This window comes from Pristis pectinata, chromosome 4, assembly GCF_009764475.1.
Source record: "Pristis pectinata isolate sPriPec2 chromosome 4, sPriPec2.1.pri, whole genome shotgun sequence".
Taxonomy (NCBI): domain Eukaryota; kingdom Metazoa; phylum Chordata; class Chondrichthyes; order Rhinopristiformes; family Pristidae; genus Pristis; species Pristis pectinata.
The window spans coordinates 77,725,302-77,751,885 of NC_067408.1; the positions used below are offsets into that span (position 1 = coordinate 77,725,302).

The 26,584-nt window shown below is 41.1% G+C and overlaps 1 protein-coding gene across 3 annotated transcripts in view; it reads left to right on the top strand.

The window, feature by feature from the left end:
* The window catches only part of dmd (dystrophin), a 1,415,828-nt gene that overhangs the window by 648,174 nt on the left and 741,070 nt on the right, over window positions 1-26,584 (top strand). For all 3 annotated transcript variants that reach the window (XM_052015085.1, XM_052015086.1, XM_052015087.1), the window contains exons 31-34: window positions 4,647-4,775; window positions 12,209-12,382; window positions 13,891-14,046; window positions 23,446-23,616. In XM_052015085.1, the coding sequence (XP_051871045.1) occupies window positions 4,647-4,775; window positions 12,209-12,382; window positions 13,891-14,046; window positions 23,446-23,616 (630 nt within the window). The remainder of the gene's footprint in view (window positions 1-4,646; window positions 4,776-12,208; window positions 12,383-13,890; window positions 14,047-23,445; window positions 23,617-26,584) is intronic.

Sequence of the window (26,584 nt, forward strand, 5' to 3'; positions counted from 1 at the left end):
AGTATAATGAGTCATGGCTGACCATTAAATTGAAAGAAGTTTGGAAAAAAATCAAAATGTCAATATTTTTCTTCAATCAGCCAACATATGAATTACTTTAAAAAATGTCACAGTATTCTTTGGAAAATACCAGCCATTTGTTATCTTGTATGTGATAAATAGTTCCATAAGCAAATAAGTGGATTAAACCTGAACAGACACTTAATGCGATGTCTGTGAGGAGGCCCACACGTATGGTCAGCATGGGCTTGGGAGATCCAAATCAAATTCTTAAGTCGCTGGTAAGCAAGGATATAGCAAGAAAGCAGGCCTTGGTAGAGCACAACAGATTTGATAAAGGGTTGAAGGTAGTGATGTTTGGACCCTTGTGTTTAACTACCTCCCCTTCAGAGGTCAGTCAGATATCTGACCAAGAAGGAAAATATCCTGAAGCAAATTTCCTGGGCTAATAAAAGACCACCTTTTTATAATTGCATGGGTGAGTAATGGTGTGTATCTAAATCTTGTTTTGGTGTCTTCTTGGTCCCTGGAATCAACCATAAGTGCAGGTTGCATGGAGCAGAATTTGAGAGGAGGGAAGAGAGAGAGACAGCGCAAAAGCTTTTTGAAATATATCTGTGAAAGCCTTGGATCACCTTGACGTACATTGTGACCAGCTCTTGAAGATGATCAATATGAAGCATCTGCAAAAATTGTGTTGGCCCTGCGCTAATTAGCCACCTCATTCCATTTGATATAGATGATGTGTATTTCATGCACAGCTAATTGTATTTTGCATCTATAGCCACGGTCACTTCTGAATAAAATGACAATCCACCCTATTCATTAATCTTTGGGTCATCTCTGAAAAAGGCTTAAATCTTGCATGTAGAAAGTTTCAGTGTTGAAACTCGCATCTGAAATTTTACATGACAACCAGGAGTCAAAGTGGTGTTTGTAGCATGTTGCCATTCCTTGAAGATGCAACTCAGATATCATACTCCTCACTTCAAATTGTATTTCAAGGGATGTCATGGTGACAGGGAATGTTCAGTGCGTAAAAGGCAACATATTTTTGTAGAAAAACAAATGTAAGGTTCAGAAGGACCAGGACAGGATCGGAGGATCTCTGAGACGTGTTTCACTCCAGTCTTGCCTCCTGGCATCTTGACTGTTAGTTGTTTCAAGGGTGGAAAATGAACACTGGAATGGTATTGAGGGAAAAATTAGAAATACCATTGAAGAAATAGAAAGAGAAAGAGAGGTTTCATGAGAGAGAGAGATATATGTGAGGAAAATCCAGGCTGTGGAGCCCAGAAAATTGAAAAGACCATCAAAAGTGGCTTTAGAAATTATCATTTACATTATGTGGACTGAGTTGGCAAGGCTGGCATTTATTGCCAACCGCATTTGCCTTTAAGAAGGTCAAGGTGAATGACCACCTTGAACTATTGCAGAGAAGATGTAGAAAGAACTCCCTCAGTGTAATTAGGCAGGGTGTTCTAGGATGCTCACCCAGTGGTGAAGAAGCAACAGTATACTTCTCATAAGTAACGTCACTTGGAGGACAACTTGTTCTTCTAGCTGGCTGAGGTTTTGATTAATGGAGCTGCTTTCAAAATAGCCTTCGTAAATTGTTTGAATGAATCTTACAGATGGCATGCACTGCAGTGCCATTTACTGTGATGATTGGTTGCTAATCAAGTTAGCTAAATTATCCTGGTTGGTATTAAGTTTTTTGAGTTGATCACAGTTCCGATTTGTGCCTTGCAGATGCTTAGGGAATTATAAGGTGAGTTGCAGCCTGCTGAATACCCAGCCGCTGACCACCTCTCAAAATGACAGTATTTATGTGGATGGTTCAACGAAGATTCTCATTAGTGTTGTTGGTGGTAGAAATTTTAATGACAAGTTGTTGACAATGAGTCAGTAATTAAGTTAGCACTGACTACGTAGAAGTTCTAACAAGGGATTTCAGTAGTAAAACACCAGAATTCCCTATTCTATCGTCAAATACCTTTACTTGAGGTTGAGATATTTCACTAGCCTAACCTAACATCTGACACTATGATACCTCACCCTTTCCTTTTGTCATTCTATGCTATGAGCTGAATCTTGCACGTACTCACAACTGTCCTGGGGGTCAATCTGATGAGGCCTGAGCTCTGGAGACTAACAAGTTCACCCTTGCCTTACTCTAGTCTTCTCATGGCACAGAGGTCCGAATTTGAAGGTAAAATGAATTAAAACTGAGTTTTGCACTGCTCCATCCCTTCTGACAGAAGTAAACAAGGCTTAGCTTGCTTCCCCCTTTCCTGTCTGGTGTCTGTGTAAGCTGTTTGAAACAATTTACGATATGAAACATTCCAATTGGCCATTTACAATTCAGTAATCACAGCACTATACGCTTTTTATTTCAATGGCATTTTTGGTGGGAAGGCAGTTTTAATGGTATTGCATATTTAAGATGTGGTTACATCTCAGTGGGAAAACACAAACCTTTAAACTTCTCTACTTTTGACCCTTTATTGAGAGTAGCAAACTGCATTTTAACATGAAATGCCATGTCTATATGAACAAGTCCTCAAGCCACACAACAGGGGTTTCCAGTTGTAGCCTTTTGTTTGTTTTGATCACTGGAGAACTCATTTCTCTTCCAGCTCGATGGCTCCTGCCTGTGCTTGCATGTTCAAGATTTCTGAAGACACGCAGAACCTATTTTGTTAATGTATTGTGGATATTATAGCTTTGTGCGCACTTAAAAAGGGTCAGAGAAGAAAGCAAAAGAGTTAATCATGTGGAAGGTAGATTTTGGCTGCAGAGAGATATCAACGTGTGGGTGAAATGAGCTGAACAGTGGCCGATGGAGTTTAATCCGGACAAATTTGAGGTAATGCATTTTGGGAGGACTAATGAGGCTCGGACATTAACTTTGTGTGATTCTCAAGAGTTGGCTTTTGGATTGGGTGGACCTAGAGAGGGCAGTGAAGTGAATTTTGATAAAGTGAAGCCTGGAGATCAAAAAATTATGGATTTTAATTTCAATTGGAAGAAGTGAGGTTGAAAGCAGACAGTGTTACTTGGGCACCTTTATTGATTTGTAGGATGTTTAAGATGATATCGTTTCAGGACAAAGCACTGGTGAGATACCAAGAACTCCTGAGGGATCAGCTGCAGAGAGATGATGGAGCTGATTTTCAGTGAAACCAACTGATTTTTTTTTGCCTTTGAATTAAATCATGACTGATACACAGCGTAAATCAGGCAATTGGTTGGCCAGTGCACATCAAATTTTTATTCACTTGTGCTATGAGCTTTGGTGTTAATTTTTGTTTGTTGTAATTCTGCAAAGCATCTTGGAATGTTTCTCTGTATTAGATGTGCATAGTAAATGCCAGCTCCTTTACGTTGTGATTTGATGAAATTGCATGATTAGTCTCTGGAGTGAGTGTTGAAGATAGTTGAATTATTTTGAAGAAAGTCGGGTATTCTGAAGAAAATCCAGGTATTCTGGTCAGCTTTACCCTTCAATTAACATGGATAAAACAGATTTTCTGGTTACTGTCACATGATTGTGAAAATCTATTGTACGCTTTGTAGCTCTGCTTTACCTACATCCCAACAGTGACTTCACATTTCAAAACTTCTTTTTTGTTTGGAAAAGGCCCAAGGCTGAGAAAGATCTTACAAATACAAATCAATTTTTTAAGAACTGCTGTAAGACCCAACTGTTTTGAACTTGAGAGAGATTTATGGTGCAGCTCTATTTCAAGAAAGAATTCAGTTAAATTGCCAGAGGCTCTCAATGCTGTGGGACCCTCCCCATTTATATTGCAAGTTGGGTTCAGAATGCAGTTTTAATGTAACTGAAAGTTTTTATCTTCTATAAATAAATTGTACGCCATAGATTGGCAGGATCCTTCAACCTGAGGCTTTTGGGACTGGTGGGCTATTTTTTTTTTCCAGACCCACCATTAAGAGTCACATCTGCCTTGGATCTTCTTGAAGCTATGGTGTAGTTGCTGGAGTTACTAAGACATGGAGTGATGTAACTGCCTTTTGTTGGCTCTCAACAGAACCTAGGATTCACCCTGGGATGGAAACTGAATTCTGAAAGCCTGCATTCTTTTGCATTCTTTTTCTTGATGATTCTTGACCATATTGCATACACATTACTAATGCCTTTCCAATTTTCTTGCTTTACTTTATTATAGTCCTTTACACAAACTTTTAAGATTGCATGGGGCTCAATAATGCACTTCATAATTTGCTTTAAGGCTCTTTTTCCTGTAGATTTTTGGTTGAGTAATGTTTAGGAAAGTTCAGTTGGTTCTCGTTTTGCAGATCCTTTGATAGTTTTGCAGACAACAGCATTGTGAGGATTGTGCTCGGATCTATTTTGTAATGTGCAAGCCAATGGGAGAGATTAAGATGGATAAGTGTTTATTCATGTACAAGGAGAGAACACCCATTGCAATAAAAACGGGTGCTTTCAGGCAGTTCCATGTGGTCAACTTGAGCTTTACATCCAAATATGAGATTGCCTGTGTATGACCTTTGCAGTACTGTGAGAAAAAAATTCACAGTTAGCTTTTTTAAAAATGGAATATTGTTTAGATCTGGAAATAACCTTGTCACTTATTTATATCCATTTGATTTTTACACAGAAAATCCAGTCTGATTTGACAAGTCACGAGATCAGTTTGGAGGAAATGAAGAAAGGGATCCAAGGTCCTGATGCCATTGGTCAGAGCAAGTCTGCTGGGAGAGTCCTTTCACAAATTGATATAGCACAGGTGATTTTCAGTTGATATGAGCAACTGAATATTGGTGTAAAGTTCATTGACATTGTTGGAATTATTCCAAACTGAAACCAATATACATTTCACAATCAGGGGTATGAACTAACACTGGTTAATGTGCAATTCATCAAAGTAACCTATTGGAAATAGTGATGTCCTTAGAAGATTGTCTGGGACATCGCTACATTATTTTAAATGTGGTCAACCTGTGGCCCGTGAAGACTGACAGAAGAGTTCATGATGCTTTGGTGCCACAGAAGCTACTTGTTTTCAAAATTCTTCTTTAGCCTCATTTAGAAATATGTATATCACTGTAAAATTCACTGTTTCTATCAATTAAATAACATATTTTGTTCATTATCTCTTGCCTCAGGAATTCTAGTGGTCACCCACTTTTCCTCCAGCCTTGCACTTCCATAAATGTGAGCTCATCCAAAAACCTGCTGCTTGCGTCATAACTCACACCAAGTTCCATTCATCCATCACACCTGTGCTTACAAATGCAAGAATACATGAAACTAGGAGCAGTAGGCCACTCGGACCCTCAACCCTGCCCCACCAGTTGGTATGCTCATAGCTCTTCTCCCCAAGGCCTCAACTGTTCTTCTGTGCCAGTTTTCAATTTGCCCTCAGTTCATGATCTTTCAAAGATGTAGCTACCTTGTCAGCCTGCACAGCCTCCAGGGTAAAGAATTACAGAGATTCATCACCCTAAGTGAGAAGAAATTCCTACACACCTCACTTTTAACTGACCCCCCACTTGTAACTATGTCCCCTCATTTCAGACTCTCCCACTGGAGGAAACATCTCAACATTTGCCCTGCCATGCTCCCTAACCATTATATATGTTTCAATCGTTACCCTTTGTCCTTTCAAACAAACAATACAAATCTAACTTTTTTATCAACTTGTGATAGGACAACCTCTCATCCCTGGAATTAGCTGAGTGAACCTTGACTGGACTGCCTCCAATGACAATATATCCTTTCTTAAATAATGGGACCAAAATTGTGCACAGTGCTCCAAGTGGGACCTCACCAGTGCCATGCACATTTGTAACAATACTTCCCCATCTGTAAACCCCAATGCTCTTGCAATAAAGGTGAATATGTTAATTGCCTTCCAAACAACTTCCTGCACTTGCTTACTATTTGTACTTCATACACAAGACAGCTGGATCCCTCAGTACTTCACTCATTTGCAGTCTTTCTCTATTTCAACAATAGTCTGTCTTTTGAATCCTCCTCACTCTTTCTTATGTCAAACTCAGTTTGTCAACTTTTTACCCAATCAATGAACCTATTAATATCTCATTGCAGGTTCCAAACATGTTCATTGCAGCATGCATCTCCCACTTATTTTTTTGTCATCAGCAAACTTGGATCCCTTACACACTGCCCCTCCTGTAAGTCATGAATTTCGATAAGAAATAATGGAACTGATCCTGTGGCACTCCATGAGTTACATCTTCCCAGTCTGAAAAAGACCCATTTTGAACATAGAACAGTACAGCACAAGAACAGGTCCTTCGGCCCATGGTGTCTGTGCCGACCATGATGCCAAATGAAAGTAATCCCATCTGCCTGCACATGATCCATATACGTCCATTCCCTTTATGCTCGTGTGTCTGTCTAAATATCTCTGAAATGCAACTGCCGTGTTTGCTTCCACCACTACCCTGTCAGCGTGTTCCAGTTACCTGCAACTCTCTGTGCAAAAAAACAACTTACCCTGCATATCTCCCTTAAACTTTCCCCCTCTCACCTTAAAGCAATGCCCTGGTTAGGATATTTTTACCTTGGGAAAGGGACTCTGACTAGCTACCCAATCTATCGGGTCTCCCCTCAGACTCTGATGCTCTAGAGAAAGCAATGCAAGTTTGTCCAACCTCTCCTCATAGCTAATGCTCTCTCATCCACACAGCATCCTGGTGAACCTCCTCTGCACCCTCTCCAAAGCCTCCACATCTCCACATCCATCCTGTAATGGGGCAATCAGTACTGAACATAGTACTCCAAATGAAGCCTAACCAAAGTTTTACACAGCTGACTCTGTTTACTATAAGATAACCCATCTTCAAGCTTGGCTAACACACTTCCCTCAATACTCTGAGCTCTTGTGCAAACTTAGGCTGACATCCAGTCAGCCAACAGCTAAGTTCTAAAATTCTAATCCTTACTGTATATTCAAATTGTTTAATATCCTGTCTGGTTCACTAACCATCATCTGCACAATAAGAGCTTACTGAGCTTCTCCATTTCTGGCCTTCTCTCTGTCACTGATTCCCTTCTTTCAGATATTGGTTGTTGTATCTTCAGCTGCCTTGACCCAGAAGTGTGGAATTTTCTCTCATTAACATCGTCCAACTCTTTGCATCTTTCCTCTTTGACCTGTACTTAGTTCACCTGTCTAATATTCCTTTCTATCAGTTGGTGTCAAATTTTGTCAAGCCATGCTTGATGAGGCACCTTTGGACACATTTCTGACGGGCACAATATAAATGCGAGTCATTGTTTATTATACATACTTGCCTGAGAGAATAAAAGGAAGATTATTTTTAAGTGGAAAAATAGTTTGTGAAGAATTGGAAGGATCCTGTTTCATTCAAAATACTTAGACTGCCTTGATGTATACTGTGATTACTTGGTGGGAAAATATGAAGTCTTGAGCTTTTTATGATGATCATCATCTTGTCACTTCAAATTGAAAATCATTCACAGTCTGATATATGTGAGAGACCTATTTCTCTCGTGCAGTTCTCTTGTGATTTCATGGTTTACAGATGAGTAATGTCCAAGATGTCTCAGTGGCAGACATGAAATGGAAAGATGCAGCGCTAAATTTTTGTATTCATCAGTTGCCTTGGAATGCTTGTCATTTCAAATACACTGAGTAGATAATTTAGGATGATAAAATTTTTTTTGTACATTGGCCACAGAGGACTTCTGATTGATATCTTGGGTAGTAAATTAATAGTTTTCACACATTGCTGAAAAGCATTAAAATTTATAAATAGCTTATAACTAAACATAAAACAAATCATGCAGTATATTATTGATATTTAGAATTGGTCAGTTACATTTTAACAATAGAGCTATCGTACCTGAGAGCTACAAAATGCAACCATGTGAAACTTCAGCCCTCTGTCAGATCCCAAATGCAATAATCTGATGCTGTTTCAACTGGAATGTCAAGTAAACCTGTACTTCTGAAAATTGCAAAGCTGATTCTTAATTGAGAATTTAGAAATAAACCTCACAACTAACATTTGTTCTGCTAGGCTGTATTTGGGATGGAATAAAAACTGAAGGTCACCCCGTTTTGTGTCATAAAGATACAAGTTCAGATGTCCCTTTCCCTATCTGTATGTTGATTGAATCACTTGTGAATGCAGGAATAGTGTCACATTTTGTCTGCAATCATTTGTTGCAATGGATAGGTCAAAGACCTTGAATTCACACTGTCTAAATATTAAAGTGCAAACAGCTTTTTGAATTAAGGTATTGCATTGTTTAATTTGAGCTGGTTAACAATTCTTACAATGACAGACAAAGGTTCATAGAGAAGTGCTAAGTGCTTGTATGCAAGTACTCATGGTATAATTCCAGACTCCAACAGATCAGATTGCAAATCATGTCAGGTCATAATTTGTTCTGTCCTGATTCTCTGGTGTTTTATTGCTCTCTGCAGAGTTTGTGATCCTATCTTTGTATTTTGCTCAGTTTACTTGTTCCCATAGATGAATGGAGCAATTTCATGAGTTTATTTTGCACAGTAAAATTGCTCTGACAGTTGGGTATCTTGACTGCTTCATTAGTGCTTCAAAAGCTGATTGCCAACATGAAGAGAAGTTATTAGACAGGAAAATATATTCATTTCCTTGTACCTGCCATCACCACCATGATATCGCTCAGTTAAAAAGCAGTACACCATGCTGTTAAAATACTTCAGTTCCAGTTAATACACATATTCTGACTTTGGATGCCCAGGTTAACAATAGAGGAATAGTTATTATGGAGAATGTTTTTTTCAGTCTTCAGGGAAAGGTGGGTCTTGGATCAGTCTTCAGAGCAGATCTGCTGCCGAGGATTCAGCAAAATTACAATTTAAAATCAGTTGCAGAATTCTACTTCGTCCATGACCAGACCATATTCCTCTTTGACTACTCTGTGTATCTTTGTATTACCTTGTGGCAGCTTTTTTAAACTAAACCTCACCTACCACCAGATTTGGCTGCTCACAGACCCTCTTTAACATTAATATCTTTCCTTGAAGCGGCTGGTCAGCGTATCTCTAATCACATAAAATAAACTACACATTTGTTGCACTAACTTGAGTTCATGCCATAGTTTTATCTGAAGAGAATGACATTGGTTAGAATTTAATTTGAGTAAATTATTTTGTGTTTTTGTCTTTAAGTGTTTGTTTGTTTCATTCGCATGGGTTGTTGATTTGTTCCCCATAAATGGAAGCAAATATTAATTGTTGAAATGGGATTCCAAATCATGGCAGGTTCCCAATTTTTTCATTCAATGTTCTGTATTTAAGATGAATAAAAAAAGCAGTTTTTAGTTATGATTATCATGGAAATCCTCATTTGCCCAGTGCTTTGGTTTTTAATGTGGTTTACGATGCTTCATTGTGGCAAACACCAGAAGATTCAAGCAGAACATAGTTTCTGGGTACAAAAAGATTTTAAAACTCATTCTGCATCTCTGGCACATACTAACCCTGAAGAAGTATTTACCTCCAGCACATTTGGTGTCTTTCTTTCAACATGTCTCTCCACCATTGTTCTCTCTCCCCAGTTTTCCAGGGCCCTTCATCTTCATCTCTCTGTTTAATTGTGTCTGTGCCTTTTCCCAATTTCTGACCAAGTTATAGATTATGTAGTCTGTCTTAGCTCTCCTTCTCTAACTCTCCTCTCCCTCTTTCACTCTCCTCTGTCTCATCAACTTGCTCGCTCTTTCTCTCTGATTCTCTCTTTGTCTCTCTCACTCTGGCGTTCTCTCTCTGTGTCGCCCCCCTCTCTCTGTGTTGCCCCCCCTCTCTCTGTGTTGCCCCCTCTCTCTGTGTTGCCCCCCCTCTCTGTGTTGCCCCCCCTCTCTCTGTGTTGCCCCCCCTCTCTCTGTGTTGCCCCCCCTCTCTCTGTGTTGCCCCCCCTCTCTCTGTGTTGCCCCCCCTCTCTCTGTGTTGCCCCCCTCTCTCTGTGTCGCCCCCTCTCTGTGTCGCCCCCTCTCTGTGTCGCCCCCTCTCTGTGTCGCCCCCTCTCTGTGTCGCCCCCCTCTGTGTCGCCCCCTCTCTGTGTCGCCCCCCTCTCTGTGTCGCCCCCCTCTCTGTGTCGCCCCCCTCTCTGTGTCGCCCCCCTCTCTGTGTCGCCCCCCTCTCTGTGTCGCCCCCCTCTCTGTGTCGCCCCCCTCTCTGTGTCGCCCCCCTCTCTGTGTCGCACCCCCCTCTGTGTCGCCCCCCCCTCTGTGTCGCCCCCCCTCTCTCTGTCGCCCCCCCTCTCTCTGTCGCCCTCTCTCTCTCTCCCACTCTCTCTCCCCCACTCTCTCTCTCCCACTCTCTCTCCCCCACTCTGTCTCCCTCTGTCTCTCCCTCTGCGTCTCCCCCTCTCTGCGTCGCCCCCCTCTCTGCGTCGCCCCCCTCTCTGCGTCGCCCCCCCTCTCTGCGTCGCCCCCCCTCTCTGCGTCGCCCCCCCTCTCTGCGTCGCCCCCCCTCTCTGCGTCGCCCTCTCTCTCTGTCGCCCCCTCTCTCTGTCGCCCCCCCCTCTCTCTGTCGCCCCCCTCTCTCTCCGACGCCCCCTCTCTCTCTCTCCCTGACGCCCCTCTCCCTGACGCTTCTCTCTCTCTCTCTCTCTCCCTGTGTTGCCCTCTCTCTGTGTCGCCCTCTCTCTTTCACTCTCTCTGTGTCGCCCTCTCTCTCTCTCTCTCTCTGACGCCCTCTCTCTCTCTCTGACGCCCTCTCTCTCTCTCTCTGACGCCCTCTCTCTCTCTCTGACGCCCTCTCTCTCTGACGCCCTTTCTCTCTCTCTGAAGCCCTCTCTCTCCGACGCCCTCTCTCTCTCTCCGACGCCCTCTCTCTCTCTCCGACGCCCTCTCTCTCTCCGACGCCCTCTCTCTCTCCGACGCCCTCTCTCTCTCTCCGACGCCCTCTCTCTCCGACGCCCTCTCTCTCTCTCTCTCTCCCTGACGCCCTCTCTCTCTCTCCCTGACGCCCTCTCTCTCTCTCTCTCTGACGCCCTCTCCCTCTCTCTCTCTGTCGCCCTCTCTCTCTCTCTGTCGCCCTCAATCTGTCACCCTCTCTCTCTCTGTGTCGCACCCCCTCTCTCTGTGTCGGCCTCTCTCACTCTCTGTGTCGGCATCTCTCTCTCTCTCTCTGTCGGCATCTCTCTCTCTCTCTCTGTGTCACCCACTCTCACTCTGTCTGAAGCCCTCTCTCTCTCTCTGCGACGCCCTCTCTCTCTCTCTCTCTGTCGCCCTCTCTCTCTCTCTCTTTCTCTCTCGCTCTCTCTCTCTCTCTCTCGCTCTCTCTCTCTCTCTGTGTCGCCCTCTCTCTCTCTCTGTCGCCCTCTCTCTCTCTCTCTGTCGCCTTCTCTCTCTCTCTGTGTCGCCTTCTCTCTCTCTGTGTCGCCTTCTCTCTCTCTGTGTCGCCTTCTCTCTCTCTGTGTCGCCTTCTCTCTCTCTGTGTCGCTCTCTCTCTGTGTCGCCCTCTCTCTGTGTCGCCCTCTCTCTCTCTGTGTCGCCCTCTCTCTCTCTGTGTCGCCCTCTCTCTCTCTGTGTCGCCCTCTCTCTCTCTGTGTCGCCCTCTCTCTCTGTGTCGCCCTCTCTCTCTCTGTGTCGCCCTCTCTCTCTCTCTGTGTCGCCCTCTCTCTCTCTCTGACTCGCCCTCTCTCTCTCTCTGACTCGCCCTCTCTCTCTCTCTGACTCGCCCTCTCTCTCTCTCTGACTCGCCCTCTCTCTCTCTCTGACTCGCCCTCTCTCTCTCTCTGACTCGCCCTCTCTCTCTCTCTGACTCGCCCTCTCTCTCTCTCTGACTCGCCCTCTCTCTCTCTCTGACTCGCCCTCTCTCTCTCTCATACCCCGACAATCTCTCTCTCTCTAATATTCTCTCTCTGACTCCCTCCATCTTTCTAACTTCCTCTCTCCCTGTCCCTGAACCCCTCTCTCGCTCTGACCCTCCCACCCTCTCTCTCTCTGACCCATCCTCTCTGCATATTAAAGTTACAAAACTCACAGCCCTGAAATGTGCAATGTTGTGGGTGTAGAATCTAGATGACGCTCTCATACCAACCTTTTATTATTTTATCCAGTTGATGCAGGTGGAGAGGAGTTATTTCTGCTCTGAAGTCTCAACGGGGAATTTACACAACTATTGTGTTTATGCAGTTGCAGCTCCTTTGAATCTGTCCTTGTTTTGTTCCACAGAAGAAGCTGCAGGATGTTTCCACCAAGTTCAGATTGTTCCAGAAACCGGCAAATTTTGAGCAGCACCTGTTGGAGTGCAAAAGGCTCCTGGATGAGGTGAAATCTGAACTGCACATGTTGGAGATGAGCAGTGTGGAGCCTGAATATGTTCAGAACCAGCTTGACCATTGTATGGTAGGGGTGCCCGTTTTCATTTATTTCCTAAGTCCATTGAATGCCAACAGTGACAATAGATCGGTATCTGCTGATCAAGAAAATTCTGACTTAATCACAGCTGGCATTACCTTGGACAGTTTTGAGGTGATTGAACAAGTAACACATGCTGAAATTCCTTTTATTTTGGTGGCGGAGGAGCCTCAATAATTGATAATTGGTTTAAAGAAAATGAATTGAGAAACAGCTAACTTCACATGCATTTGAAGAACCTTTTGGAATAGTCAGAGGCAGTTCCATTTGCCAAACCAGTCCTACATTAATGTCTAAAAATCTCAACATCGTGTCTAATCATATTCAATCATTCTCTGGATATGCATATCATTATTATTGAGGACTATTTATTCAAATTGGTTCAATGCCCTTCCCACAAGACTATTAACCTATTTATAAAAAGGTCAAGAATGATTTCCTTTCTTCCTCCTGGCTTTTAAATTGGGGTTCTTCTTATGTTTATGAATGTAATGATGGAAATTTCAACCAATTCAGACGCAATCTAATTTTTGTATCGATCTTGGTTTGTAAATTTCGATAGTTGAAAAGTAAATGGAATTTTCATCGTCAAATTCACCGAAGCAAGTGCTAGAATAAATTGACACAATATATGGAAAGTTGTTGCCCGATAACATCTAATTCAACAACCTCTGGATATTTTGAAACAGAAGGAAGTGGCTAGAGATAGAGATGGATAGATTTGGATATGAATGGAATTGTGGGATATGGAGCTGGGATAGTGGCACAGTTTCTGTCTCAGCTGCAGCAACGCCAGTTCTGTCTCGATCTTCAGTTACAGTCTGTGTGGCATTCACACATTCTTCTCTTGATAGTATGGGTTTCCCCTGGATGTTCTGGTTGCATCCCACATTCCCAAGATGTGTGGGTTGGTTAATTGACTGCTGCAAATTGCCCCTCGTGTAGATGAGTGGCAAAGGAGTTGGGATGGAGTTGACAGGCATGTGAGTGGCACTAGGCCACAGGAAAATAATTTGGAAATGAGACTGATGTAAATGCTCTGAGAACCAGCACAGATGTGATAGGCTGAATGGTCTCTTTCTATGGCAGAAGGAAATATAAGAATATAAGGTCCTCTTCAGTGGGAACCCTTGACTTACAGCCTTTTTTGGTTGGATTTTACCAATGCAAGTGTTAATTCTTTAGCAAAATATGTGAAGAAGACCATTGGGATTCAAACATTAGAACAAAGTATTTTTGTACGTTTTCATCCCTCGGTACTTCAACTAAACTAAAACTACCCTCAGCTAAAATCTGGTCAAATTGCATTTAATTCTCTCAAAAAGAAGTGGATAAGTCTTCCAAACCCATGGATTCGGAATGAATCTCAGCAATAAAAATAAGTTGATTTTACAGTCCCTGTTTAATATTACAGCATGGGATTTACTCGATTTTAATTAATGGAGCAGACTGCTGAGAGTGTGACAATGCCTGAATATGTTTTTCTCAATTTTTAGAAATTATATAAGAGTCTGAGTGAAGTGAAATCTGATGTGGAGACAGTGATTAAAACTGGACGTCAAATTGTACAGAAACAGCAAACAGAGAATCCCAAAGAACTAGATGAGAGAGTAACTGCCCTGAAACTGCAATACAATGACCTCGGAGCTCAGGTCAGCAATTTTATGTTTTATCCTGCTCTACAATTGATAGTCTGGATGTGATTGATAGTTCTGCAGCCTGAGATCTCCAGGCCCATTTCTGGGCCAAGCCTATTGTTCTGTTGGTATTCTAAAGAAATAAGTAAAGTTGTTTCTGTAACTTTGCAGGTTTTGTATTATTTCATTTTTATGCTTCTGCTCTTTTGGTGAGGATGTGTGCTTGGGACTAGTTCACAATTCTTTTTCAACTTGTACCTGTGGCAGTTTAAACAAACTTGTTTGTTCGTGGATGATGTGAGGATGGCCACAATAATTGTACAGAATTGTTAATCCAGGGAAGACCCTGCTGTGGTTTCTACCACAACGGTAGATTTTACATCATAGTTGTTTTCAAAGTCACTTCACAGTAAATGAAGAATTGTCCATGTATTGTGGGAATGGTGTAACATGTAGACCAATCTGGGTATGGATGCCAGCTCCCCTACCATGCCAGAAGAGTGGTAAAGTGGATTTACTTTTAAGGCAGTTTTGCTGCTTTCATGGTCTTTAGCTTCAATAACAAAATTATTGTCTTCACAATGATCTGTGAGGAGATTTAAATTCTTGGCTCAAGCCAGTGCTATGACAAATAGATTGAATAAATTCAAGAAGTTAGGCTTCGCACAATTAATTTAATATCCATAGAGTTACGTTTAAACAATGTTATGAATTGAATTGAAGAATTATATTTTGAGACTGGCATCACTGATAACTTACTCTCGTCATCAAGGTGACTCATGATAGTGCTACGAAATGGAATATTTCAGGCATCTTATGTCAGGGCATATTCAGCACAAATACAAAGTTTCCCCTACACTGCAGCAGCCTCAGTAGAGCATTCCCTGCTGCACCAATGACATTTATTCATTTCACTCTTCAGAGATCCTGGCAAGGTCAGCGGCACTCAGGGGTAGTTTCATGCTGTGGATCCATGGGCACCAGCAGCAAGAATGAAACGAGACAAATATTTCTCATTTAGGACCTCTGGAGCCAGAAGATGAAGAAACATGAATCTCACATGTTGAGTTTTCATAACATTTGAGCCCCAGAGGTGAAAAGCCTTTGAAGAATCCACTCTCTGACAATCATACAAAACTAAGAATCAAAAAAGAAAACTCATCAAATAACCCCAAGAAATAGCTTGCATTGATGTATACATAAGATCTTATTTGCAACATGTTATCTCCTTCATGGTGCAAAGTATCCAATTCAGACAAATTATGCATTCTCTGGATCAAGAGGATATTTTAGTAGTAGTATGCTAAGAGTGTGGGTTATGCTTTTGACAAATTCTTTTGGTTGCGTCAAAGAAATATTGAATCATCTACAACCTAGCCAGTCTCCATAGCATTTGGACTCAGAACCTAGTTTTGTGGTTTCACCTCAGTGGGTAAGGAACGAGATACTCTGTGACACTAAAATATCTGCTGTTCCGATACGTAACTCCCTTCTTGAATTTCTCAGGTTGGCTTCTGTTGGGAATGAGCCAACAGCACAAGACTAATCAAACTGCCACAGAAATGATTCAAAATAGCTCAAGTAGGAAATGGAAATTGTGGCAGCGTTTACACTGCTGCAGAGATAATAGCCTACAATATGGCATCAGTAGCGAGTCGAGACTAATGTTGTCTGACTATCCCGCAGTGAGAACTTGCTCTTCAGAGCTAGTGCAATCCCTTGTAATGAGCTCTTGCACATCAAATAACGTGACCACAGGCCGGTTGGATTGGGTGGGTGAAGAACACACCCGGCTAGAAAAATGCTGCTGTAAAGATGTTGTCAGCTGACTCAGTTGACTGTTAAAGTTGTCACACATAAAACATGAAAAACTACATAACATATTTAAAAACATGATAAAATGTAACATTTTTAACATTAATTTAACATGAGAGTTACAGGGATCTTGCCAGGACTGGACAATTGTAGCTCTGGGGAAAAAATGGAATAAGCTAGGTCTGTTTTCATTGGAACAGAGGAGGCTGAGGGGAGACTTCATTGAAGTGTACAAATGATGGAGCTATAAAGAGTAACTAGGAAGGCCTTATTTCCCTTGGTAGTGGTAATTTAAAGTAATTGGTAGAAAGATGAGAGGTAAAAACTCTTTCTGCAAAGGGGGTAGGTCTCTGAAACTCACTCCCTGGAAGGGTGATAGAGGCAGAAATGCTTTTTTGAAAAAAAACTACTTGGATGTGTACTTGAAGAGCTGTGAGCTGCAGTGCTCTGGATACAGTGGTTTAAATTGGGATTGCATTCATTTGGTCTTTTTCAAATGGCAGGGAGAATGTGGACAACGTGGCCTTGTATTGCAAATTTTCTGTGCACTCTGATTTTTTTTTAACAATTTAACCCAGTGAAAATAAACGAAAATCTTAAAGACACTTAAGAGTATTTTAATACTTGAACATACTTGAGCAATTTGAAATGACAAGTTTACTTATGTATACGTTAGTCCCTTGTAACCATTCACTTTCAATGGAAATGAATGGAACAGCAATCCCTTTGCCGCACTCAAACTGGGGCAGATGTTACCCTCTTTCTAAGATGAAGCAAAGTTGCATCAATTTCCTTTCTCCAGCATCAGATCACATTCGGAACAATATCAGCATATCTGTGACTGCAACTTTGGGGATTTTGCAGTTGCATACATTTACACAGAAACCTGCCGTCAGTTGCACAAGTTAATTCCCTGTGAAATATGGCTCATTGAAAGAGAAATTTTGGATCATATGTTATGCTCATGCAAGGGCTCAACAAATCACAGGACCAGGCACTGCATTTGTACCAGGCTTGGCCACAAAACATACCGTCAGTAAGTGCATCGTATAATGGAACGTTTGCTTCCACCACCAGTGAAAAAGGCGTAAGAAAACTCAAGGCACGTTCTGCAGCAGATAAACTTTCTGGAACCATTAAAATAGCATTTGTTCAGGAATTCAGTTAATCTCTGAAAAGTGAGCAACATACTCTGGCGTAAACAAAAGGATAAAATGAGAGTGGCTAGTGAAGTGTCATCGCTGACGGAGTGTTTAAAATTTGGCAGCCTGTTTGCACACTACACACATCAGCCTGTTTCTGACCAGCTAATCTGCCACTGTGTTGCTGATTGAGGGATAAATATTGGCAACACAGAGGCAACAACACCCCTTTTCATTTCTTAAATAATACCAGAAAAATGTTTCCACCAGAGAGAATAGCCTGAAACTTGGTATTTTATCTGAATGGCAGCCTCTCTGATAATGCAACTTTCCTTCAGTTGTCAGGCTGAAAAAGGTTTTGAACTTCCATTGTCCAAATTGCAAGGCAATGGAGTTAACAATTAAGCTTCAGCTAACACTAACCTATGAAGATGCTTAATCAGTGTAAATTATTTTAACAAATTAAACACATCCTCCAGGAACCCCAGCGCACCCGGAATAAGCTGAGAAACAAAATACAGAGTAATTAGATCATTAAGCCATTAATAGACTCAGTCAATCACAAACAAAAATAAAGTTCATCCCAGCATGGAGACCATTAGGCTAATGTTGGTTTCACAGCTGCAGATATTAGTCAGGTAAAACAGCTGGAAACCAGTTTTCAGTTCAGTCTTGCTTCTTCCGTTGTTGTCTGTGTGGGTGCCACAATAGTTTATTTGAGAATATGGAGATGATGAAGCAGCAATGATTACTTTAATCATCAGTAGGGAGTCTTCAAATAAGTAAAGAAGATATACACCAGGCAGAAGATTCCATTTTTCTTTAGTCTGCCTGAATAAAGAAAGCTCCAGCTGGTCCAGTCATGAAGGAAATCTTGTTCTTGTTATAGATCCACCTCAATGTTGCCTTTCTCCAAGAGGACACAGAATTTGCTGTCCTCATACTATAAACCAAACATTAAAGTTTCAAAGCTCTTTTTGCCATGATGCTCTTAAAAAATGACTAGTTTCCCCATCTCATGCCCATCTCTCTAGTTTTATGTCTCTTGTTTCAGTGTCTGTTGTTGGTATTGATGGAAACAAGGCTGTATCATTGCTCCAACACTTGGCTTTGAGTCAAGATATGTGCAGCAGAAGTTTGAAACCAATCCTCTCCTCACCCCCCTCTCCCACCCACCTCTTCCCCCCCCACTCCTTTTTTCTGTCTTTCATTCCTCTGTATGTTTTCCCTGCCAACCTCTTGTCCCCCTTTCTTAATATACATCCTTGATAAACATTGTTAGGAATTGATTTCTTTTGTGATTAGTACCTATTAATCCCTTTCCATTTATAGGTAAATAACATTAACACTCCTCAGCGGATCAGAATTGATTTAGCTTTATGGAATTTGTTGAGGATGTTGTCAGAAGCACAGAGTTCTTCCCACTGTGATCTCTCACCACCCCTGGCTGATTGCTGACCATTCATAATTACATAAGTTAATTACTTTTTTTGCAAATCTGTTGGCCGCTGTGTGTTCTTGTCAGAAGTACTTTAAATCAACTGAATGTGTCACAAACTGTAAAAATCCATCCTAGATCAACAGAGTCTGACGTTCATGCAGATTAGTTCAGAAGGATATCATGGCATGTTTGATATGTCATGGCCTATTTCATTATGTCGACTTCCAAACTTGGTTTCCCTGGAACAGGAGGTCAACTTGTGTGGTGGAGCAAAGAACACATTTAAGGGTGAAGTTTCATTGCAAGGACCTGAGTTTGCCTTCTGCTGGGGCTGATGGAATGAATTTTGTCCCATTGGCTGTAAGAAGCAATGTGAAGTGAGTGGGCCCAGTTTCAAACTAGTTCTGGGGAGTTATCAAATTTCAGCATGGAACTGCTTATAATATTAGGTTAACAATATTCTGTAACATTCATCAAAAGATCTTCAGGATGAATGGTACAAGACTTGGAAACACCTCTTACTAACCTAAGAGGTCATATCAAGGAAACGTAAAGGGAATTTGTTGTGTCCAGTCTTTGGGTAGAGTATGGCCTAATGGAGAATGCAGTCTGAGAAGTACACACAAACTCTTAGAATCTATGCTGATCAACTGATGTGGAAGTTGCAATCATTTTTTTAAAAGAAAGGTTATCAAACAGCAAGGGTAGACCACAGTCATCATCAAACATGTTCTGATATTTCTAAGGATTATGGTACATCCTTGGCCTCAACCCCAGTTCCCTGCCCATTCTCAAATCTACCAAAGATATAAATTAATTAAATTATATATATATTTGTGGAATGAATTTTAAATAAATTTTATATTTAAATTTACTGCTCAAGAAGTGCTTGAATAACTGAGAAGGATTTTCTCTGTGAGTACATTCACTGTCTGACTGGATCATTTGAATGGTGGTGCCATCAAGACAGTGTTTGGTGTTTGATTAATTTAGCTGGGATTCTATCATCCCAACCCCTTCCTCCCTCTACCTCTACCCTTCATTCTCTCCTCCCTATTTGTACTAATCTTTCCCCTTTATCTCTGCTTATCCCTGCTGTCTCACCAATATATGTTTCTTTCCTCTTTGATACCTCTTCATCCTGTCACTTCCCTGTCCCTTTCCCTTTCTTCACTCTCTTCCTCACGTTATCGTCCCTCTCCCTTTCTGTTCTTCCCACCCATTTCTATCTCTTCTCTCAACATCAGTGTGTCTCTGTCCCACCCACTACCCTCTGCCCTCTGTCCCTAATCTAACTGGTGTTTGGAAAGGTATAACTTTACTGTGTAGCTTAAGTACATGCCCTCGTTGGTGTGTGAAGTGGTTATTTTTGCTAACAGAATGCAAGCTGCAGATGGCAGCATATATCCTCACATGAAAACTTTGCCATGTTAAAAATAAGCTCTGGCTTTTATTTTTAAAAAAGTACTCTGTTTAGACACTGAATTTTTTTTTTAAACTTCAAACTTTTGTGATGAATAGCTTGCCCCTGAATGTTGTTTGTTAATAAGATGAAGTTACATACTTCTGCTTCAGTGAGTGGCTGATACTCGTAGATCCACACTGCTGAAAGGCACTAATGGCCTCAGGAGAGGAACAAAGGGGAACCTGGTAGCATCAGTCACTCAGGATAGAGGAGGAAGTGTTTATCTGACTGGCATTTTGAGATAGATGTAACATCTGTATAAATACCGAGCATGACTTGTTTAAATGATAAACAGGCCCCATGTGATAGCATAGGGGCATTTGTCTCCAGTATAAATGTCACATTGCTAAATGCACCATCTGCCAACTGCTCTTTAATATGTTCCTGCCAAATTAAAACCCAACCCAACCACTGCAAATCCAAAACTGACCCAAGCCTGAATACTTTGTTTTTTTTCCAAACCTGATTCAATCAAGACTACCGAATGAAAATCTCAAACATGCTCTCATTGGTTGTCAGATGAGGAGTTAACTGGAAGTCAGCTGACTGGGCCTTTCCTAGTTGAAAAGGATGAGCAGTGATCTCATGGAAACATGCAGAGTTCCTATGGGGTGAGAGGTTTGATGCAGAGTTGATGTTCCCCTGGTGAGTAGAACTCAGGTTCAGGGTGTGAAAATAAAGGACTGGCCATTCAGGGCAGAGATGAGAAATTTCTTCACACAGAATACAGTTACCCAAGAAGCCTGCAAGTGCTAAGTATACTCAGGACAGAGAGGTATATATTTTTAAGATGGCAATAAAGTCAAAGAATATGAGATCAGTGGAGGAATGTGGAGCTGAGGTAAAAGGTCAGCCGTGGTCTTACCAAATAGTGGGGCTGGGACGGGGGTTGACAGTGCAAATTGCCTGCTCCTGCTTTTGTTTTTTGGTTTTGTTTCTGTTGGAGGATGAAATGACACTGGTGAAAAACGGAGGATACCTGTGGTAATGCTAAACAAGTCATCCTGACCTGGAACAAGAACTGAGCTGAACTCGTGTGGCACACCCTTATTAGGCCCAAACCTGAATACTTTATCGGAATATGCACCGGACCCAGCTTAAGCCCGGCACACAGAGCCGTCCCATTGTGCTCAACCTTACCCAATGTGACCAAGTCTGAATTAATAATTGCTTCTTTTGTTTGAAAATCATGCTGTCTTTCAGCAACATATCAACATTCTCTGTTGATTCAACCAAAGCAGAATCCATCCCACCGATGCCTCCTGCTTTGCTTCACCAGCAACCAATTACGGTTGCCTCCTGCCAATATTCTACGCCTTCTCTAAGGTGCAACATAGGTGGCAGGAACGTAAAGACAGATGGCTAATCTTGACAATGCCTCTGGACAGCTCATTCTCACAGGGGAGCTGTGATCAACCCACATCTGGAGATGTGTTAAAGCATCCTGGTGTAATTTACGACTGAGGTGATGCTTTGTGGTGGGAGGGCTGTATGTTCAGGCTGTGCCACTGCCCTAAGACACAGAAGCAGCAAGCGTGTTTATTCCAACTGTTTCTATTCTACCATACTCTGGATCTGTCAAACCACTGCTCATTGAACTTCTCAATCTAATGGCAGCTATTGTATCTTGAATAACAACAGTATGCAGCCTAGCTGCAAAGGCTTGAGGTTAGTTTGTGGAGTGCTGTGCATCTATTCCTCCTTGAGTCTGTGCTTCAATGGAGGAAGAGGTTTTGCCTCAGATCCTTGCTGTTCTCAAGGAGGGTGCTGTGCATTCATTTACTGTCTTATTTGAGAAAAAGTGTGCCGCTTGAAGTTGCTGGAAAGTTGAGCCTGAGGTCACGGGTCAATTGTTAATTTCCTAAGACATAACTAATTTCAAAACCTGCATGTGAGTGCATTGATCAGCCTTCTCAAACAAAAGTTGACGAACTTGAGTGCAATGTCTCCATTAAGAAAAATAAAGGTGCATTTTTAGATTAAGTTAGACCCCTTTCCTGCCCTGCCACCAACTCCCTTGATGAATAATTGAGGTTTAGTTGATCTGCTCTTCATTTAAGAGGGTCTGAGAGTTCACATTCAAATGTGCTTTGAGAGCTCCCTTTGGGAATACCACACAGTTCTTATGGACCCTCTGCTCAGATCTCCTTGAGCAAAGTTAGAGGTCAGTTTCAATGACAACTTTGCGCTAATTTCATTGCAATGCCGACGACATGATGCATCTTTGGCTCATTGGTACTGATTATCTAGTAGGACTTGATTGCACATGAAGTATGCATCATAGATACCTGACTAAATTAGCAAGCACTTATTATTTATTTCTCCTATTCCAGCTGCTGCTGCAGCATTTGGCTTGAAAGCTTTTTGAAGACTGCACTTTAATGTGCAAGGACTTCCAGCCCAGCATTAAGGTTTTATGCTCAAGAACCGTCAAGGAATATTTAAGCAAATTGACCTTCAACTTATAGCAGGGGTCAGGTCTTCAAAGCACAGTGCTTCACTCACTTGACGCAATTCCAGTGCAGTTTATTATGTGAAACTTAATCAGTATCTGTTTGAAAGAAATACGCCAACGATGTTCAAAGAAGATGAGGTGTGAAAATTACAGCAGTATTTCCAATAGGTTTTAATATTAAATTCTCAGTCTAGCTTGGTGGATTTAATATTAACTGTAGGTGGGAGGTGGTCCTTTTCTTTCCCAGAACAGGAATAATATTTTGTTTGGCACTTCACATTGTCTCCTGTCATCCATGCAGAAAGCCATGAAAACAATTGTAAAGGAGCTTGTTTAACACTTGTTCCCTCTTATTTACAAAAGAAATGTCATTTTCATGATAACATGTTAATTTGAAGGCATATAGTAAGCCAGATGAAATCACTATAATAGAGAAGAAACAATAACTGAGGGATTACATTGGCGAATAGAAGATTTTGTAATTGCGTGATGGATTGCTGAACATCATCCAGGGCATGGTGTACCAGCAGTGTGCTTCCAGAAATGAAGTGCAGGTCCTTCTTGTGTATGACATGCATACACGTGGAGTAGGCAGGTCATTCTCAGTTGCAGCAAATGGCATGCAGTACGTGTTCTGAAATCATGCACAAAATTATACCATGCACTTAAACTCAGGTGGTTTTGAGGTATGTTTCATTCAAAGATGGCAACCTTAGTTGAACTGCTTGTTGTCCCTCTCATCCTATGCTATTCATGTCCTCGACAACCCCACAGAGTTATCTCTGACACCCACCTTTCTTTCTCCCTCCAATCCCCCACCACTTTGAACTTTTTTTCCCGAATGGATCTTAGTTTATTTCTCTGGCCTTCCATCGCCAAGCATCTCCTTGAACCTCTCCTAAAGTTCTGCTTGATTCCCTTTCCCCCAGTGGCTCATCTTCTAATGTCACCTTAATTAACAACACTCGTCTCTTTATGAATGAAGATAGCTGGTTCTCATTGATTAAATTTGACAGTTTTAATTGTAGAGCAACTATTAAAACAGCCATGTTTAAATGTGATCCTTCTCCCCCTAACCCCCCCCCCCATTACTCAGGTAACTGAAGGAAAGCAAGAACTGGAGAAGTCTCTAAAATTTTCTCGAAAGCTTAGGAAAGAAGTGAATGCTTTGACAGAGTGGCTGGCAGCAACTGATGCAGAGTTGACAAGGAGATCAGCAGTTGAAGGCATGCCTACCAATTTGGACACTGAGGTTGCCTGGAGTAAGGTAGGACTGATTCAATTAATTTCGATGAAACACTGTTGAAGTAGGTCTGTCTCTTTTTACCTCAGCAGCTGAAATCATGTTTTAACAGATATTATTGGCATTTAATTGAGTGGTTCACCAACTGTTTACTTGGGATTGCATTGTTTTCTCATTAGCAGTAAAATTGAGACATATTATAAGTACATGAACACAGTATTTCAGTACATCAGCTGCAGTTTGAACATACTGTGCAAAATATGTCAAATACATGAGTAATTATTTATTCTCTATTGGGAAATGTGGATTGTTGGAATAGTCCACTAATATTTTACTGATAATTTGTACCCAAATTCAGATCCACTGAGGCAACAATTCAAGAGACTCACTTTGGAAAGCTCACCTTATACTGTCTTTTTCAACTTGGACTGTTTCAGGGTTCAGAAATTTTAGCTAGTTTTCAGACAGTTAAATATATATTTTCAACTGCAAAGAAATAAAGACATACTCCTGATTCTTGCAAGATATTCTAAATGCTTTCCAGTCAGCAAAGTAGTTACTGTGGTTGTGTGGAAAACTAGGCAATCAGTTTGTGCAGATCAAGTTCCCTTAAACAGCAACAGTGCTCAAATCTCTGGGGTGGGACTTGAACCACAACTTTTAACTCAAGTCTAGGGTGCTACCCAATGTCCTGTTGCTGACACTTTTGAATGCCATGGAATAACTCTGAATCATCGGTTGGATGGTTTGACAAAGGAGATTTTTATGAATCTATGTTGGTTCAGAAGCAACAAAATTTTATTCATTTTTGTATTTGATGCTAACTTCCATCAGAGCCAATGATGAACACTCCTTTAGTATGCCAAAACTCAAATAAACAGCTACACGTCTGAACTTGGTTCATTGTTGTGCAATGAGATGGAGGAAGGTGAAATGCAAGAAGTTTCTGTTCCCTCAATAACTTTTTTCTGTAAGATGTAATGTGGAATCTGGCCAGCACAGAAAGAGTCAAGTTTAGAGGGATGTTTTTGTTTGGTCCTGATTTTTTTTTTACTACAATACCTGGCAGAAAAGCTTCACACCCATCTGTTTCTGGACAGTTATTCTTGCATTGTAAGAGTGAAGAATCATTCTTCAAATGGTTAAAATTGCAAATAAAAACACTTAAAATTTATTTTTCTTAAATAAAATAAATTAATCTCCCAATAGTGGCTGCTGCTACTCTGATTTAGTAGAACCTCTGGTATTTTTGGATTATGTTATTCCAAGCAGACACTTCAAGGCTGATTCATTGCTCAACCTCTCACTGCGTGCTTCCTGCAGCAAAAGCACCAGTAATGGCTCTATTTAGAGCAATGTTTAACTTTGTAATTTTTCTTAAATTATCAGAAGAAGGGAGTTCCTTCCAGTTAAATCGATATATCTTGAAGTTAAGAGCTTCCTGCAGAATTATATATTTAAGTCTCATTGGAACCAGAAAGCTTTGCCATCTGGATTATTTCTCCCTTGTTAAGACACTGTTCCTGTAACGTTGAGTAATGAAGGAAGCTGCATGCCAGTGTTTCGCAGGATTCAACTGTTAGCATCCCAGCCTTGGGGAAATGATGAGATGGTGGCTCCAAATGGAAGGTGCAGCTGTAGATTACTAGTTTTAGTATTAAAAGTTGAAAGCTATCTGTCCTGCTTGTTACTGAATACCCCGACGGTTTCATATTTTGCTTCTTGTCCTACCCTCCTTCGGATAGTTATTGCATATTGGGGAAAAAAATGATATCAGTATAAAACAAAAAGCTAATTCTGAATAGGAATTGTGTGCAGAGAAGGATGAAGGTGCTAATTTTTGCTTCCACTCAAGGTAATCTCTCTCCACTAATGCTCATAACTATAGTCCTGGCATGCAACTTCCTCTGCCATAGTTTGGTGTGTATGTTCATATCTAGTTTTCAGCATGTACATTTTTTTAACACATTGTTCTGCTCCTATTTACTATAATTGGATAAAATTTTCAATACTTAACATTTGTTTACACAAAACATGGAATGTATTGGAGGCAACAGTCAACATTTGCATCTCTCCTCTTGACTCAACACCCACTCTAAATTCATATTTTTATGTTGATTGGAATTGTGAGCTGCTCTGCACAGTTCCAGATGACAACTGGTGTGTTCACTCACAACTTGGCCAGTATGGCAGCCTGTACAAGTCAGGCCATGCACATGTTATTGGCATGCCATCTTCTAACTCTATTGGCACCTGTGTATTCTACTCCATACAAAACAGAAGGCATTATTAATCAGACCTATTTGGCAACAGTTTCTACTTCCTTAGATTGCTACCAATATAGTTATTTTTAATTATTTTGGGCAATGTGTGTACTTCATAAAAAGATTAATGAATTTTGTCACTCAACAGATGGTAGGTCTGACGATATTCTAATTTTGCGAAGGTCATAAATATTATACCTTGTGCAGTAAGTTATAGTAAGGTCGATCTTTATAGTTTCCATGCCACAGACTTGGATTTCTGCAAAGAAACTTTTCAGGTCATTTGCATAAAAAACAGAAAATGCAAGAGATGCACAGCAGGACACACAGCATCTGTGGAGGGAGAAGCAGAGTCAGATCGCTCATTCTTTAATGGAAGAGATGAATATTTCTGCCATTTGCTGTTTTTGAATCAAACATCCAGCATCTAGCAGTTTTGTGTTTTTGTGAGGCCTTGGCTTCAGGGGGAATGTTTGCAAATTTGAGGACGCTTCTGATTTTTAGGTGCTTCCTTGTTTTTTTTGCTGTTTCCAAATGTAATAAAATGTACCATTCTTTTAAGTGTGATATTTTTTAGTTCAAAAGGTGCTGCAAGATGGATGATGTTTCTGTGTTTTATATATAAGTAAGTATCTTGAACTGCTCTCAAGTCATAGAGTCAGAGAAAGATACAGTATGGAAACAGGCTCTTCAGCCCACTGAGTCCACACTAACCATCAACCACCCAT